The sequence below is a fragment of the Pyrenophora tritici-repentis genome, chromosome 1, assembly GCF_003171515.1.
Source record: "Pyrenophora tritici-repentis strain M4 chromosome 1, whole genome shotgun sequence".
In the NCBI taxonomy this organism is placed as follows: domain Eukaryota; kingdom Fungi; phylum Ascomycota; class Dothideomycetes; order Pleosporales; family Pleosporaceae; genus Pyrenophora; species Pyrenophora tritici-repentis.
Window position 1 is genome coordinate 7648564 of NC_089390.1, and position 16161 is coordinate 7664724.

The window sequence follows — 16161 nt, forward strand, 5'->3', positions numbered from 1 at the left end:
ATTGACGTTTTCCAAACGATCTTCTCAAGTACAGTAGCTCACATGTTCGCTCAGTCTCCATGACCCCATGCAGCCTCGCTTGTACTACCGAATCGGCCAGGCTGCATAAGCTTGGAGATGACCCGCAGTATGCAATGGTGCCCGACGATTGCGAATGCGAACGAACATCGAAAGAGTCCAAATGCGCATAAGTGATGCCGAATAGGATTGGCTGCGCAGGAGAAGAAGAAAAAAAGGAATTCACAAGTGCTGACGGGAACAACTCCGTGAACCAAAGCTCGGCGCCTTGTTATCATGTGGCATGCAGGCCCCCCGTCGGGGGGGGGCGTCGCGCAGAAATGGCATGTGTGCGGCCTGTGCATGACATGGCTTTGTCAATGGTATGTCCCGCTGTGCCGCAACCAACGGCAGTGTCTGGAACAAGGTCCCCGTTACGACTCCGACTCCACATGTTGGGGTGGTAATGCACGTTTTGTCCATGGAGGAAGTAGAGCGATTGGCCAGGGTGTCGTGGTGGACAAAGCGAACCCACCTAAACTCGCGTGGAAGTGCTTTGGGATCCACATGTCCTCTGCGCCGGAGTCGGGTCGGTTGCTTTGTGGGGAAGGGTATCCAGACCAATGCATCGGGGTGGCAGTAGCCGTGAGCAAACAGCCAAGGGTGAGTAGGGCACGGCCAAAGCGAGGGGTCAAAAAGATAGACGTTGAATTCGAAAAGGTATCTCGGGCGTTAGAAGAAAGTACCCAAACTGAACCCATGACTTTTCCGTCCTTTTCCAGGTTTTGAGGTAACCAAATGCCATCGCTAACAAATAACCACATGCTACCACCAGCACCGTCTTTTCAATTGTCAAGATGTGCGTGCTTGCAACCCGCCAGCCCTACCCACTAATCAATTCAGCCGTACAGTGTCGTGCAAGATCTCAAGTGCCGCACAGATCTCAGTCGTAAAGAAAATAAGAATAGGCTAATGTTCGTAGTACTCCAGTTACTCCATGGGCCTCATGCAAAACCAAAGCGAGACCGTTGATGCAAACGCCGCTCATATGCCGACGCCTTGTTGAGTGCTTTCTATCAGTGACGAAGGCCATCGACGTGGCAGGTGTCGAAGGCCGATATTGTGCAGTAAATCCAAATATGTATATCGGAAGGCATGCTCCATGCCAGGACAGGGAGCATGTCGAGCTGGTCGCTCATAGAATCACACACTTTGGCTTGTCCTTGCCCCTCTTGCCGGTGCTGTTCATGCCTGTACCTCGTGTGCGGCGATCACTGGTACCGCGTGTTCGGTCCTTTTCGTTGTAGCCGGTGCGGACGCGAGCGTCTTTTCTGTCTGATGGGGAGCGGCCGCTGCCCTGGTGTCGTTGTCGGCGGAGCTGTCTGACGACATCGAAAAAGGCCTTTTCGACGTTGACGCAGTTCTTGGCCGAGGCCTCGACAAAGTCGCAGCCAAGTTCTTTTGCGAGGGCTTGTCCTTCCTGGGTTGAGACTTCGCGTTCGGTGACGCGGTCGCATTTGTTGCCCACGAGCATGACGGGGGCTTGGCCAAAGACGGGTGCTGAGGCGCTGATGGGTGAGCCGGGGTAGGTAGGTGAGCCGGCCATTGAGGATTCCTTGACGCGCTGTATTTGGCTGTGGAAGCGTTGTATGCGGGCGAAGGATGAGCGTGATGAGATGCTGTAGACGAGAACAAAGCCCTCGCCGTCACGTATCCATTGGTCTCGCAGGGCAATGTACTCTTCTTGGCCGGCTGTGTCGAGTACCTCGAGCATGCATGACTGGCCGTCAATCTGGACCTGCTTGCGGTACGAGTCTTCGATGGTGGGGTCATACGTCTCAACAAAGTGGTTCAAGCATAACTAGGGCTGTCAGCCATGTCAAAGTGCAAGAGTCAAAGGGGGAGTCGTACCTGTATGGTTAGGGCGGTCTTTCCCACGCCGCCGTCGCCCAGCACCACCAACTTGTACAGCGTCATCTTCCCCGCCATAGTGCCGAAGATGGAGCAGCGAGGCCCTCGTCAGTGTGGTCTTTGATGTTGGAGGGAGGGCGCGAAGGGCAGATATCGAACAGACTCCAGATGATCGGGGGGGGGGGGGGGGCTGACGGGGTGTCAGTGACGAAGGGGGCGGCGCGGGCCAAAGTGCAATGGCGAGTCGAGATGATGGCAGCAACTCGGAGCGCACTCGCACGGTGCGCGTGTGTATTGGAGCAGCAGACGCTTCAGAGTCGATGGGGCGTCGTGGACACGGGGAAGTTTGAGCCAGACTGCGGAAGAGGATCGAGGCGGGTTTTGGCGTGGCCTGTGCAGCAGCGGCGACGCACAAACGGGCTCCTTTTGGACGGGTGGGGGTGTTGCTTCTTCTGGCCTGTGTCGGGGTAGGGGAGGCAGACTCTTGTCGTGGCAGTACAGTGGGAATTGGGGTAGCGACGTTAGGCTGCTGGCGAGGGATTGGGATTGGGATTGGAACGGTGACGGCTTCTTGTGGAGAACTTGGGAAGGGAGACGGTGGGTGCAAACACAAGTGCAGCTCCTGTGCTTGAGGCTGGCCGGGGGCTTGGCAAGCTGGCGGGCTACGGGCTACGGGCTACAGGCTGGCGCTATCACTATCACGTATCAACCACGTCTGTCGTGTACCGATATAGTCTAATCGGCGGCGTGGGATGGGGAGTGGAGTGATAGCGGCGTGTGATGGATGAGGGAGGTCAAGAGAAACGCGCGATTAGTCGACATGGGCGGCCGGGGGTTTTACGCTGCCACTGCGTCGAGGTTGGCACTGGCAGCACCTTGGGCTGCCAAACCTCAGCGTCGGCCTAGTCCTGTCCAGGCCAGGCAGAAAGCCTCGCCGACCCGGGGCCGTCACCGTCACCCAGTTGACAGTAATGATACATGTGCACGATGCTGTGCTGGCTTGACGTGGCGCTACAACTGTACTGTAATGTGTAATGCACGCCCGTCTCGACTTGATGCCTGGACTGCAGTGCGACGTCGCCTGTCCGTCTCGCGATGCGCAACGGGCAGTTGTCTCAGCGGCAATGCCCTAGCACTGCTACTATCCTGCTACTATCCTGCTACTACTGCTACTATCCTGCTAACGGGGGACCCCCTTGAAGCCCTTGGAGTCCTTGGAGCCCTCCAGACTACGCTGCTTTCGGCCGCTGCTGCCGTGGCCCGCCTTGAGCACCACGTCACGTGCCCTGCCCACGACAAACGACAACCATCTCGGCCGTTCAACCTGGGAGAGCACTGCAGTCTCGGCCTTGTCGTCGCTCTGCTTTGGAACAAGACTGCAGCTGCTGCGCCTTTGATTACCTCCGTCCGACTTGCTGGGCTAAAAACATGCATGGCTCTTGATTGCATCGGCCTTGCACACGGCCCTTCATTACACCAAGCCAGAGAAAAATACTCCTTGTTTGCGCCAGAGTTTCAGTCGCGCCCGTCCAGGGAGTCCACAGTCCAGAGTCCAGAGTCCAGGGTGGGTAGGGTAGGCTCCGGGGAACAGGCTCCCATGCCGCGACAGTCTGTAGCCGAAAACACACTTGACCCCAATAACTCAAGTACTTACTTACGTGTCTACCAACACCACCACTCACACACACCCACTCCCGAGCCGACGGCTTCGCTGCAACTACCAGTACACACGCCGAACGCCTTTACCCTAAGCGAGGCGTCCATGTAACCGACCCGATGTCCAAAATACGCCCCGTCAGCCCATCACCCGTCTTCCCAACCGTTGCAGCTGCTAACAATTCGGCCGGTACGAGAGGGAAAAATATTGCGCTAGTGTCATCCCGAGCCCCGACATGTGCCCACCCCATCATGCTCACTCCGCCACCAACCCGGGAATACCTGGATAAGCTGTGCTGATGAAGTGTCAAGCGCCCCAGGTTGGCGGGCACAACCACTACTGCCCTACCACCCGCAGCAACTGCCAGGCACGTGTTAATGTGGGGCCCACCCCTTCCTGCCGCCGTCTGTGCAAAGACTTGTAGTGTTTTGGCCCAAGGTGATCGACTATGCGTCGACGGCGCGACGTTGAGCCTTGGAGCCTTGAACGGAACCGTTGCTGTGTGCAAACTCGATTTTCCCCCGCGCGGCCCGCCGCGAGTCTGACACCGTTGAACTGGTCCCAATGTCTCCGTCAAACCGCCAGCCGATACGTGGCAACAGCCTCACTCCGCCTTCATCCCCCGCTTAGACTTCGTGTTGCCATGGGTTGCCCCATGTCCAGAGAAGCCATTCAGAGAAGCTCCAGAGAAGCTCCAGTAAGAATACCAAGAAACCCCTATTCATTACACCTTAATCTACAGCTTGGCACGCGCTTCCGTCGCTTTGTGCAGCCCCTTGCCTCTGACCTCAAAGTACTCCCGCACCTTGTCCCTTGCCACACTAACTGCCTCACGGTCCTCAATCGTGCTCGGCACATTGACCTCCTTGTCAAAATCTCCGTGAGTTGCGTTCTCGATGAGTTCACGCAAGACTCTACGCAACGTCTTGCCGCTTCGTGTCTTGGGTATCATTGACTTTCCCTGTATGATACCACCGAGGCTCGCAATGGCTCCAATCTGCTCACGTACCAGACGTTGAACCTCAGACACGAGTTTGTCATCTGGAACTGCTGATTCAGGATGGTCATGGGTGGACAATGTGACGAAAGCGAATGGTAGGTGGCCCTTCAAGGCGTCGGGAATGCCAACTACAGCAGCTTCGGCAATCGATGGATGAGTTGTGATGGCTTGTTCGATGGCCCCTGGACTTGTTAGTACCCTGACATCGCTTACGATACACAATGAGACTTACCAGTGCTGAAGCGGTGTGCCGCGACGTTGATAACATCGTCAGCTCGGGCCATGATGGAAATGTATCCCTCTGTATCCATCATACCAGCATCACCAGTATCAATCCACTTCCCGTTAAACCTCTTCATATACCCCTTGTAAAAGCGTTCTTCGTCCTCCCAAAGCGTAGTAAAGGCCGTAGGTGCAAGAGGTATAGCCATGACAATATTCCCCATCTCACCTCTCTTGACTTCGTTCCCACCATCATCCACAACCCGCACGTCAAACCCCGGCATCGCCTTCCCAGCCGAACCCGGCTTAACCGGCAGTGGCTGAGGACGGTCTTGCGAGGCGAAATCCAAACCCGAGGACGCACTAAGCGCGATCCCAGAAATGGGCGAGCCCGACTCTGACGACCACCAGTTATCTACCACCATGGCACCAGGTGCGCAATGCTTGGCTAGTAGTATCTGATACATTTGCACGATACTAGGTTCGCTCCTCTCGCCCGCCAAGAAAAGCGCTCGAAGCGTCTTCAACGCACCCCTCTTGCCTCTCGCTTCGAAAAACGCATTCTCGCCGTCGTCCCTGCGTATGGCGCGGAGAGCAGTAGGCGCGGTGAACATGGTGGTTACCTTGTAGTCCTCAATGACGCGCCAGAAGGTGCTAGCGTCGGGTGTTCCCACAGGTTTGCCTTCGAACAGGACGGTAGTGGCACCTGCTAGTAGGGGTGCGTAGACGATGTAAGAGTGGCCAACCACCCATCCGATATCGCTGGCGGTGAACATGACATCGCCGGGGCCATGGACTCCGAAGAGGTATTTGATGGACAAGTTTAGACCGACGGCGTGGCCACCTGCTGAGCGAACAACGCCTTTTGGAAGTCCAGTAGTACCGGATGTGTAGATGATGTAGAGTCCATCCCCACTTTTAACAGGTACAGCATCAGCTTTCAACCCTCTGTTCCTCGCGCTTTTGACGAGTCGCTGCCAGTTGCGCTGGCCCTCTTCTTTGAGCACAGGATCCCATCTCAGCTGCTCTCTCTGCCACACAATCGTCTTATCCGGCTTGAAGCTACTCTTGCGAATCGCGCCTTCAATCATAGACTTGTATTCTGCGGGTTTCTTCGCCCCTTCTATGCCGCAAGACGCCGTCATGATGGCAACGGGGCGACTGGCTTCAATCCGTTGGGCTAGTGCTGCAGGCGAGAAACCGCCGAAGACGACGGCGTGGATGGCGCCTAGACGGGCGATTGCCAGCATGGCGAAGACAGCAGCGGGTATCATGGGCATGTAGATCAATACCACATCACCCTTTTTCACTCCTTCTTCTCTTAATACTCCGGCAAGTGTTTCCACTTCTTGTAATAGTTGCGCATATGTGAACTGCTCTTTTTGGCCTGTTACAGGACTGTCCCAGCAGATCGCTACATTACCGCCTCTGCCGTCCGCCACGTGTCGATCCACACAATTGTAAGTTGTAGAGATTTCGCCATCGGCAAACCATTGCCAGTGCGCATGTGTGACATTGCTCTTCTTGAGATGTTTAGTCGTTTTTTCAAATGCTTTGGTGGGCTTCTTGTGCCAGTGCAAGTAGCTGGCCTGGCGCTGCCAGAAGGCTTCTGGGTTGGAGATTGATGAGGCGTAGACTTGGTCTTGGATGTGTGTCTGGGCCATGACTTCGGTTTTGTTTGGACCAGGTGTGTTTTTCCAACTTGTGAGCTTGCGAAGGTATGTCGATTGTGTAAACGCGGGGCGGAGTGGATGATGTCGAATTAATTGAAACTCAAGAGCTCTTGAATCCCCTTTGGCAACAATTGAAACGCGTCCCTCTCCCTTTCCACAGACAAATATCAATGTCAGACCGTCACACGCTCTTATGTACGCCTGCCACGCCGAAATCTAACAATGGTGCGTCAAAAAGCAAACGGTAGGTACAGCATTCGTAGCAGTCAAGCAAAACGAAGTGACTTCTTTTCAGGAGAAATGCATCATCGGCGTCATTTTAAGCACCAAAACTACTCAACGTTGCCGATCGGCCCAAGGGGACTGGGCGAACGTCTGACCTCGGGCATGGAGATGGCTCGGACATGTCATGTTTCCCCGCAAGGCGCTAGCGGGGAAATGGTACTAACGCTTCTTGGATGCCGGCCGGCCGTCGGACTAGACTGGGCGGGCGCGCGGGTTCGACAGCTAGGTGAGTACCTGTGCAGCGCGGGATTGTAGCTAGGTGTTTCGTGCTAGTTTTAGTGCTAGAGGTATAGTGTACGAGCTGAGATGGTAGTCGTACGATTTTGTTGTTTGGGAAAGACGGTAGACTGTTCACTGAAACGAGCTTGGAAAGTGGTCTGAGGTGTTTTTGTAATGCGAAAAGTATACTCGGCTAGTTAGCAACTGTAGGAGTAACTGTTGCATATCTTAGCTAAACGCAGACTTGGTGTGGATTTGTAATGGCAAGGCCACCATACCCATCTCCTTACCCATCATACCAATGACGTATGTACATAGATCCACGACACAACCACAACCACAACCACAAACCCCTCCAACCTAACACACATATCCACCCTCAATCTCATCCGTCCGACCACACCATTACCAAAACATATCCTCCAAACACAAAATAAAACTTACAAATCACAACCCTATCAACCATGACCCTCCAACCCACCCCCCGCGCCCTCCTCTTCGACGTCTTCGGCACCTGCGTCAACTGGCGCAACTCCGTAACAGCCGCCCTCCAAACACTCGCCCACGCCTCCCTCAACTCAGCCACTGCATCCCTAGCCTCGACGTTGCGTCTGCGGGCGTCCTCAATGACTCCAGCAGATTGGGCCTTATTCGCTCAAGAGTGGAGGAACAGTTACAAAGTATTCACCAAACAGCTTGCAGCCGACACTTCGGTGCCATGGATGTCTGTTGATGAGCACCACTTGCTGTCGCTGAGGGAGCTTTTGCAGAAATGGGGCTTGGAGGGCTTGTGGAGCGAGGAAGAGGTAAAGGAATTGAGTTTGGTGTGGCATAGGCTTGAGGCGTGGGGGGATGCGGCGGAGGGGGTGGGGTTGTTGAATACGCGATTTGGTGAGTTTGTTGATAACCTTTTTTGCTTGGGCTGGTGTGCGGTTGTTTTGCTGACGTGATGGAATAGCTACTTGTACGCTTTCGAATGGGAATGTGAGGTATAGTTGACATTTGAACTTCCAACACTTTCGCTGCAAGGATTAACACGATCGTCTACACAGTCTACTAGAAGATCTCCGAGAACACAGCAAAATCCCATTCACCCAAATCTTTTCAGCGGAGCTTTTCGGGACATATAAACCCTCGCCTGCGGTTTACCTAGGTGCAGTGGAGAAGCTTGGTTTGCAGCCTAATGATTGTGTGATGGTGGCGGCACATTTGCCAGATCTCAAGGCAGCAAAGGAGAATGGGTTGCGGACTGTTTATGTGGAGCGGGCTGGGGAGGAGGATTGGAGTGAAGAGCAGATTGATGAGGCGAGGGAGGCGGGTTGGGTGGATATTTGGGTTGGGGAGGGGGGAAATAGGGGGTTTATCACGATGGCGGAGAGGTTGGGTATCGATGTCGAGAGTGGGAAGGGTGAGAGGTTGAGTGCTTCAGTTCCTAGTCATATGGGCTGAAGTTGAGTGAACAACTTCAAATCCGCAGATAGAGGCAAAGAAGTGGTCAAAAATACATATTGGTAGTGAATGTTGAATCCGGATAACGGAGAATGATATCAAATCCATAGTCGTAAATCAGCAAATACCCACAAAATCGTTCGTCAACACGTGCATATCACACAGCACTCGTCTCCCTCGCCTCCCTCCTCAACCTACTCTTCTCAATCGCCTCTTCAACCTTTGTCTTCCTCCAACTACAATTCTCGGCAAAATCGCAAATCTGACACTTGAATGCCTCTTCAATCTCCACGCCCTTTGCCTCTCTCCGTCCCTTCCACCAATCCATCTCTTCAGAAAGATACTTTTCAATCATCTCCGAGTCATAAGCCGTGAGCTCCGATCCAATGATATCCCCCGTTTTGGCGTATCGGTACTCTGCTCGAAGTATGTGAGATAGACTAGTCGGTGGCAAAACGGCCTGCATTTCGCTAACGAGCAAGGACCACAAGGAGAGGAGATTTGTATACTTGGAGGCTTCGTCATGAGGACCCATGTCATGGATTTCTTGCAAGAAGACTTCGGTGAAGGGTTCGAGCGGTCGGAGATCGTAGCGGAGAAGGACTGTTTCGGCGTCGACTGTGTTTAGTGAGAGTGACTCGAGGAGTTTGCGGTATATCATTAGTTGCATCCAGGTAGGACGCAGTGCAGCGCCTTTGGGTAGCGAATTTGCACCTCTTGTCTTTACATCGGCAATGTAGACCTGGCGGTCGGGCTCCAGAGTGGCGTCTTGGGCTTTGGAAGCCTTTGCAAAGGCCTCTGATATACCGATTTGGCCGGGTGGCAAGGGAAGAATACCGCCACTCTTCTCGGCCCTGGACTTCTCGAGCTGTTCCTCAAACTCGGCATCAGGACACTCGTACGATAGTTCGTCGATGACGCCGTTGACGACCTGGCCCTCGATAATACCCCACACTTCCAGCTCGCGCGTCAGGCCAGTCTCACGCAGACACCGTAGACCGGATATGATATTCCAAATACGAAGACCGAAGCGGTCTTCCTTGGTCTCAATCTGTACCTGCACGGTTGTATGTACCTGATCTTCCAGCGTCTGATGTATCTTGGAGCCAGTGCGCATAACCTGCGTCCGCGGTTTACGCCCAAACTTGCTGAGGGTGTAAAAGTACTGCAACTCGCACCATGCTGGCGATATCAAGTCTGTCACGGATAAAGGCTTCTTGGGTTTTGTACGAAAACGCTCAAGTGGTGAACGCGTGTCCTCTTCAGCTACTTTTACGGCTTCGGATTGGGGAAGAGCGCCCTTGGCCTTTGTTGCGGTACGGTAAGAGCGGGTGGGTGAGGGTGTGGATGGCGAGGCAGGGTCTTGCATAGGTACTAATCGCTGTTAGTTGTCAGTCTCTGCAAACGCCTCTTCATCTCATATTTAACAACGTACCACTCCATGCCCGACGCGAGATTTCGTCGTACTCGACTTCCAGCGTCGTTCGCTGCCGCATAGGGAGGCTCTGCGTTTCCCGCTGCACATGGGCATCGACCCTACTCGTACCCTTTGCCACGCGCAGAAGCGCAGGCCTGTGTATCTGCACGAAGCCGTCCACATCCTGCTCTTCGTCTTCTAGTTCGCCCTCTTCAAATTCAACGCTAGGCAAAACGGCTGGTTTCTCAGCAGGCGCTCCCTGATTTATTGTCTCGAAAGCGTCTGCGAGTATGGTATCGTCGTCGATGTCAATGTCAATATCAATGTCGGAACCATAGTCGCTCGGCGTGGCAATAGAGTTAATCTCAATGTCTGAGCCGTACTCGCTCGCACGCTGTGTCAGCTGTGGATTCGGCAAAGCCATGATGCCATGATCTGGCCCGGGGGTGCTGGGTATGCGCGTGGCGACAGTGGGACGCGCTTCGGATGGCGCGCTTTCGCGTATACTCTTGAGGTCATTAGCTAGTATGCCCATCGATGAGTTGTGTTGAAGTACCATACCGACAGGATACTGAAGCGCTTCTTGTACAAATCGGTGCGTGGGTAGTAGTAGTTATTTCGCAAATTGTCGCGTTATCACTGAATGGCTGTGAATGCTATGATGGAGGGGTACACGCGTGATACAAAGCGTTCCATGACATTACTCCATCATTGGACGCGCCTCGGTTGGAAATGGAATTTCCTTTGTTGTACGCTTTTCACGCCTGTCGTCAAAGAACTATGTAGTGTCTATATTTTACATGTGAAGATGCAACAATGTGGTCGGACGGTGTGACATTCTAGCCTCGCACAGATTCTACAGTGCCATTGCGCGCTCAAAGCACAGCATCAAGACCGTGTTTGAAATCCGGCATATCATCCGCGCGCTCGTCCTTCCTAGTCCATCTCACTATGCCCTCCCCGTCTACGGCAAAATTGCCCGCCGTCTGCCACCTGCTGCCGCTCTCTGTAGATCTGACACTGATGCCGTCCTGTTTGAGCTTTGAGACGCCTGATATGCTGCCTAGGACATGCCATAGGCTCGAGGTGCCCAGGCCCCATGCAGCATATGCCTCACGTTCCGCGTCAACCACCATCTGGAGATTGGGTTGCGTGTTCTTGGACGGGTCGGGCAAGGACGCAAGCCATCGGTCCGTAGACTCTTGGTCGCTATGCGAGACGGCTATGAAGTCTATGTCTGGGTGGGCGGGTGCGATTGCGCGTAGGCTTAGGTATGTCTTCTCTGCGACTGTGATGGTGTTAAGGACTGCGTTTGTAGAGGCCCATATTACCGTAGGCGTGATACGTACATGGGCATCCACAGTGCCTGAGGAAAGTGACGATTGTAGGCTTGCCATTACGTGCTGGAATAATCAGCTTGGGTGTTGTAGGCGCTTTCTGGCCAACAGCCGGTGTCTCGGCCGTCTGCACCGCAGGCGGCGACATCCACGACCAGAACTCGCTTTGCCAGGTCATCGTGGGCCCGACGCGTTGCAAATCGAGCAGTAGACGTGCGCAAACATGTCGCACAGTCTACATTTACATGGCCTTGTATTGGTGTCGGCGATGCAGGTTGTGCACTGTAAGAGGCGTCATTGCGGGGTGGGTGGCGGATCGCGACGTTTAGCGGATGCATTAGGCGGTGTACGTATCCTGCAAAAGCCACCCGCATACCATGCTCTTCGCCACTGCCAAACGTACAAGTCAAACATCACAATCAAACAAGGGATAGGCAGTTGAAATAGAAATCTGTTGATTCCGTGGAAAGTCGACAGTGTCCATCACTGATTAACCTGGATATACTACATCTCAGCACACCGCTCGTGTGCACTCATAAACCGAGTTTGAAGACCGTGAACCGTGAAACCCAAACGCCTGAACTAGCCGACCCAAATACCCTTCACCGACCCGAAGAAGTTGTCATGTCGTGTCGATATTGGTGAGAAGCTTAACCGCGCTCACCACGGAGGCGGCGGGCGAGCTGGATGTCCTTGCTCTGGATGGTGACACGCTTGGCGTGGATAGCGCAAAGGTTGGTGTCCTCGAAGAGCGAGACGAGGTAGGCCTCGACCGACTCCTGGAGAGCGCCGATGGCGGACGACTGGAAGCGCAAGTCGGACTTGAAGTCCTGAGCGATCTCACGAACAAGACGCTGGAAGGGCAGCTTGCGGATGAGGAGCTCGGTCGACTTCTGGTAGCGACGGATCTCACGGAGAGCGACGGTACCAGGCTTGTAGCGGTGAGGCTTCTTGACACCACCGGTTGATGGCGCAGACTTGCGAGCGGCCTTGGAGGCGAGTCTGAGAGCATGTTAGCGACGATGCGATGATGATGATGATGATGATGATGAGGTGCGAAGCTAAGACTTACTGCTTGCGGGGGGCTTTGCCACCGGTGGACTTGCGGGCGGTCTGCTTGGTGCGGGCCATGATGGTTGATGTTGATGAAAGTGTTGTAGAAAGTGTGGTTGATGGTTATTGTGGTGTTGATGAGATGGGTGGAGATGAGTGGATGAGAGATGGAGGAAGGTGGGTGGGTGCTGCTTATATGGTAATTGGGGGGGGCGGGCGGCAGCTGGAAAATCAATCTTTGTTGCGCTGGTTTGCACGCGCCCCAGGAACACCAAAACTCGCTGCTTTGCTAGGCTGCCAACGCGCACTGCGAACTTCAAACTTGACAAGTGAGCGCGGCTGCCGTCATTGGCTCGCTAGCTGCGCTGCCGAATGGGGAAGGGGCACGGTCGTTGATCTGGAAAGCGCGCCCGTGCGGCGGCGCGACGCATGGAATTGGCGAGGCAGGTGTGTGATCCGGCGCTCCAGAGTGCACGCGCCCCACGCCTCATAAACACGACCATTGCCGCGTCTCCAATACTCCATCATCACATCTCAAACGCGTCTACAACCCTCTACTACTCTCAATCAACTCACCTTCTCCCACCACAACAACTCCCCCCCAACAACAACAACTCTCATCATGACTGGACGCGGCAAGGGCGGAAAGGGTCTCGGAAAGGGTGGCGCCAAGCGTCACCGCAAGATTCTCCGCGACAACATCCAGGGTATCACTAAGCCCGCTATCCGTCGTCTCGCTCGTCGTGGCGGTGTCAAGCGTATCTCAGCCAGTATGTCCATCGCTCCTTCTCCAACATTCCCAAGCTAACCCAACCCAGTGATCTACGAGGAGACTCGCGGTGTTCTCAAGACCTTCCTCGAGGGTGTCATTCGTGACGCCGTCACCTACACTGAGCACGCCAAGCGCAAGACTGTCACTTCTCTCGACGTTGTCTACGCTCTCAAGCGACAAGGCCGCACTCTCTACGGTTTCGGTGGTTAGACGCTTTCTCTTCACGGTTTTCATGTCACGACTTTTGCCGGCTACTTCAGTCCATGGTCGGTTTCGGTGCTTGGTGGGATGGTCATAGCCTTGTACAGTAAAATAAGGCTCGGAGTTACGGTTATATCAGTCGGGTTCTGGTTTGCATGGAATGATACCATAATACTTCAGCTACTTCCCCATTTGCCTTGTGATGTCTTGCTTCTTCTTGTGTATTGTCAACGCCGTGGTCATAGCCATGTTACTCCGCAGTACGCGTCTCTATAACGTGTATGGCGCTAGCGTAGCCGTGTGCCGTATCGATGCCGCTCTCCGTGCTTTCTGCTTTGGTGGTTATGTAATCCGCAATATACTTTTGCAATGGCATCCAGCCATCGATTCATTGTTGTGACGTGACTCATTGATTGTTGCCTAGATAATGACGAGATGACTCACACATTTGCCACAGTCTGGTAGTCTATCCTGATTTCAGGGTCCCGTATGCGTAAATACCCTGCCTGGTACAAGTGAGGAATCCTGCCATTGGGCTCCGGTGATTTGTATAATGAGTTAGTTTTGGTTGTCGGACATTATCGACTGCTGGGAGTTAAGTATCGAGGCTTGTGGTGTGTTTTCATTTGGAGTTGGTTGAAATGCGTCACTCATATGCCTCGCTGGATGTACACGAATTCTCCGCATTCTGGAATTATCATCTAAAACTTGATATACACGGTCTTCCATATGCCAATATCGTGATTCCAACTTTTGAAGTGTTTTGAACAAGTTGTGGTTGTGCTGGGATTTTTTGAAATGTTACGTGTTTGGCTGTAAATGCGAAATATTGTACCAACGCAACTGCAAGTCTCAAGAATATGGCGAACACTTGTTTGAGCTAGATACCAAAACTCATAAATTTGTTTCGAGGAATACATTAGAACAGTTTAATCTTACTAAAAACGCGTGTTAAAATATCTACATCACGTCGCAACGCGTGTTGTGCGGTGGTGAGCTTCATGTGCTGCATGGCTGTGACGACGCGTGTAAAACCACCATACAGGCTTTCGTACCTAGAACATCGGTTGGAAGCACGACATCTTCACATACAGTTAATTAATCGGGACACAGTATCCCTCACAGTTCACAAAGACAAGCGTTTTATCATGGTTTCATTCATCAATATCATATGCTAGGGCAAACGGCCATAGATACACGAGAGCCGACCACGGCTGTGAGCCTGCCTTCAGCTCTATTTTTGCTTATACCCCGACACTTCAAATCGCACGAACCCCTACTGGCCACTAGGAACCTGGTACGGTCCATAACCCGGCCTTGGGAAATTCGGTGTGCCATCTGCGTTCCAGCCGAACTTCTGAGCGCGAATCGTACGCGCACCCCAACCATTAGTAGGATCCTTCATACCGTGATAAACAACCCAGTCCTCGGTGCCATCTGGAGACTTGGTGAAAGACGCGTGACCTACACCATATGCAGACACGCTGGGGTTCTGGTAGAAGACTGGGTAAGGATGCTTGCGCCAGTCACTAGGGTTCATCGGATCGTCACCAACAAGCTCGAGTTGCCCAAGGCAGTAGTTGCGGTTATCTGAACGTGCGGCACTATAGATGAGAAATTGCTGGCCCGTAATAGGGTTGGTCAACTGCTGGGGCCCTTCGTTGGAAGATAGGCGGTCATTTGTCGCGCGGCCGAATGGCGTCTTCTCCCATGCATGGTCGGGGACCGAGATAACCTGGCGCTCAGAGAAGGGTGACACAGTCGTAGATGGGTCGGACATCTTGGTGATGCAGAGATTAGCTGGCCAGCCATCGTACTTGTGGTACCAACACGAGTAGATGTGGTACAGCTGATCCTTGTGTTGGAAGTAGGTTCCGTCAATCGCGAACTGGTCGTATGTCTCAAGTTCGCTATGGTAACGATACTGAGCAGTCCATGGATCCGCGCCATCACCAACGGCGGTGAACATGCGGTGGTTTACAGCCGGGCAGTTGTACTCGCACCACATCTCAACCTCGGGTGGAGGAGAATCGAAGTTGGGGTCAGCAGTGAAGATGATCCACCAGCTGCCATCGATGTTGTGAATCTCGGGAGCCCAGAGATCAGTTGAGTAGGGCATGTTAGGCTCTGGCTGAAAGATGGTCTTAGACTCTGCCGATGCCCAGTCGGTCAGGGACTTGCTGCGCCAGAGCGTGACATTGACATTGTTGGTGTATGTCATGTAGTAGTAGTCATCGTGGCGGAACATCCAACTATGTCGTCTGTGATGAGCCATGGAATATTTTCGGACAAGAACCAACTTACGGATCTGCTCCAACTGTCTCGACAATTGGATTGGTGAAAGTCGTCGAATTGCTCGAGTTACCAAATGCCGGCGGGGAGTACTGCGCGACACCCACAGCAACAAGGGCCGCAGTCACCCAGAACTTGAACATACTGATGATGGAGACTTTCAACAGACCGGCAAGTTTGAGGTGATATGGATGAAGTAGATGAAGAAACCGGGCGGCCCAAGTACCTATTTATGCGGAGAGGGCGGGGTGGTGGATACTGGAGCGGAAAGCAAGTGAGAGAGGGAAAGGCGCACAAAAGCATAGTAAGTCCCAAACAAGCATTTGCTATGACGATCTGGCGTAACTGGGATACAAAAACTTGGTTAGCACTCTGTCAGTCTTCTGATCATGCATTGCATTATGACAGGGATTATATTCCATTGATTACTTCTACCGAATAAAGGCTGGCGAGGCACAAGACCAATACGATCTTCCTAGACATTCAGCTGTATGAATATAGTCCAAAATACACACCACCGTGTTCGTGTTGATGATAACACGCCCAAGTTCAGCAAGGCGGGTGTTGAGCTCTATTGGGGACTACCCAAACTTCCCCGCCTTGCCCAGCCCAGCCACGCTTCGTTAGTGTTAGCGTAGTCCAACCCGCGTTATGCAGGCGCGCGACATCAGCCGAG

At 53.4% G+C, this 16161-nt stretch overlaps 9 protein-coding genes across 9 annotated transcripts; 3 read left to right on the forward strand and 6 right to left on the reverse strand.

The window, feature by feature from the left end:
* Window positions 1–1192: 1192 nt before the first annotated feature.
* PtrM4_029410 (GTPase SAR1 and related small G protein) lies at window positions 1193–1986 on the reverse strand (the record flags this gene model as incomplete). Its single annotated transcript, XM_001941848.2, has 2 exons — window positions 1193–1858; window positions 1909–1986. 2 exons carry the CDS (start codon window positions 1984–1986, stop codon window positions 1193–1195), a joined length of 744 nt encoding a protein of 247 aa, XP_001941883.1.
* A 2315-nt stretch (window positions 1987–4301) lies between these two features.
* PtrM4_029420 (Acs, Acyl-coenzyme A synthetase-AMP-(fatty) acid ligase) lies at window positions 4302–6451 on the reverse strand (the record flags this gene model as incomplete). Its single annotated transcript, XM_066103870.1, has 2 exons — window positions 4302–4747; window positions 4798–6451. The coding sequence occupies 2 exons, from the start codon at window positions 6449–6451 to the stop codon at window positions 4302–4304; spliced, it is 2100 nt and encodes a 699-aa protein (XP_065966072.1).
* A 977-nt stretch (window positions 6452–7428) lies between these two features.
* On the forward strand, window positions 7429–7952 carry PtrM4_029430 (uncharacterized protein; the record flags this gene model as incomplete). Its single annotated transcript, XM_066103871.1, has 2 exons — window positions 7429–7770; window positions 7923–7952. 2 exons carry the CDS (start codon window positions 7429–7431, stop codon window positions 7950–7952), a joined length of 372 nt encoding a protein of 123 aa, XP_065966073.1.
* Window positions 7953–8158: 206 nt separating this feature from the next.
* PtrM4_029440 (uncharacterized protein) lies at window positions 8159–8413 on the forward strand (the record flags this gene model as incomplete). The annotated part of the gene is made up of 1 exon (XM_066103872.1): window positions 8159–8413. The coding sequence occupies one exon, from the start codon at window positions 8159–8161 to the stop codon at window positions 8411–8413; it is 255 nt and encodes an 84-aa protein (XP_065966074.1).
* Window positions 8414–8570: 157 nt separating this feature from the next.
* PtrM4_029450 (Morph-protein1 domain containing protein) lies at window positions 8571–10389 on the reverse strand (the record flags this gene model as incomplete). Its single annotated transcript, XM_001941852.2, has 2 exons — window positions 8571–9787; window positions 9849–10389. 2 exons carry the CDS (start codon window positions 10387–10389, stop codon window positions 8571–8573), a joined length of 1758 nt encoding a protein of 585 aa, XP_001941887.1.
* A 316-nt stretch (window positions 10390–10705) lies between these two features.
* On the reverse strand, window positions 10706–11345 carry PtrM4_029460 (AhpC-TSA-2 domain containing protein; the record flags this gene model as incomplete). The annotated part of the gene is made up of 2 exons (XM_001941853.2): window positions 10706–11118; window positions 11180–11345. 2 exons carry the CDS (start codon window positions 11343–11345, stop codon window positions 10706–10708), a joined length of 579 nt encoding a protein of 192 aa, XP_001941888.1.
* A 472-nt stretch (window positions 11346–11817) lies between these two features.
* Window positions 11818–12298, reverse strand: PtrM4_029470 (HHT1, Histones H3 and H4; the record flags this gene model as incomplete). The annotated part of the gene is made up of 2 exons (XM_001941854.1): window positions 11818–12169; window positions 12240–12298. The coding sequence occupies 2 exons, from the start codon at window positions 12296–12298 to the stop codon at window positions 11818–11820; spliced, it is 411 nt and encodes a 136-aa protein (XP_001941889.1).
* Window positions 12299–12842: 544 nt separating this feature from the next.
* PtrM4_029480 (HHT1, Histones H3 and H4) lies at window positions 12843–13202 on the forward strand (the record flags this gene model as incomplete). The annotated part of the gene is made up of 2 exons (XM_001941855.2): window positions 12843–12990; window positions 13039–13202. The coding sequence occupies 2 exons, from the start codon at window positions 12843–12845 to the stop codon at window positions 13200–13202; spliced, it is 312 nt and encodes a 103-aa protein (XP_001941890.1).
* A 1267-nt stretch (window positions 13203–14469) lies between these two features.
* PtrM4_029490 (Glyco-hydro-43 domain containing protein) lies at window positions 14470–15628 on the reverse strand (the record flags this gene model as incomplete). Its single annotated transcript, XM_001941856.1, has 2 exons — window positions 14470–15445; window positions 15498–15628. The coding sequence occupies 2 exons, from the start codon at window positions 15626–15628 to the stop codon at window positions 14470–14472; spliced, it is 1107 nt and encodes a 368-aa protein (XP_001941891.1).
* Window positions 15629–16161: the final 533 nt, after the last annotated feature.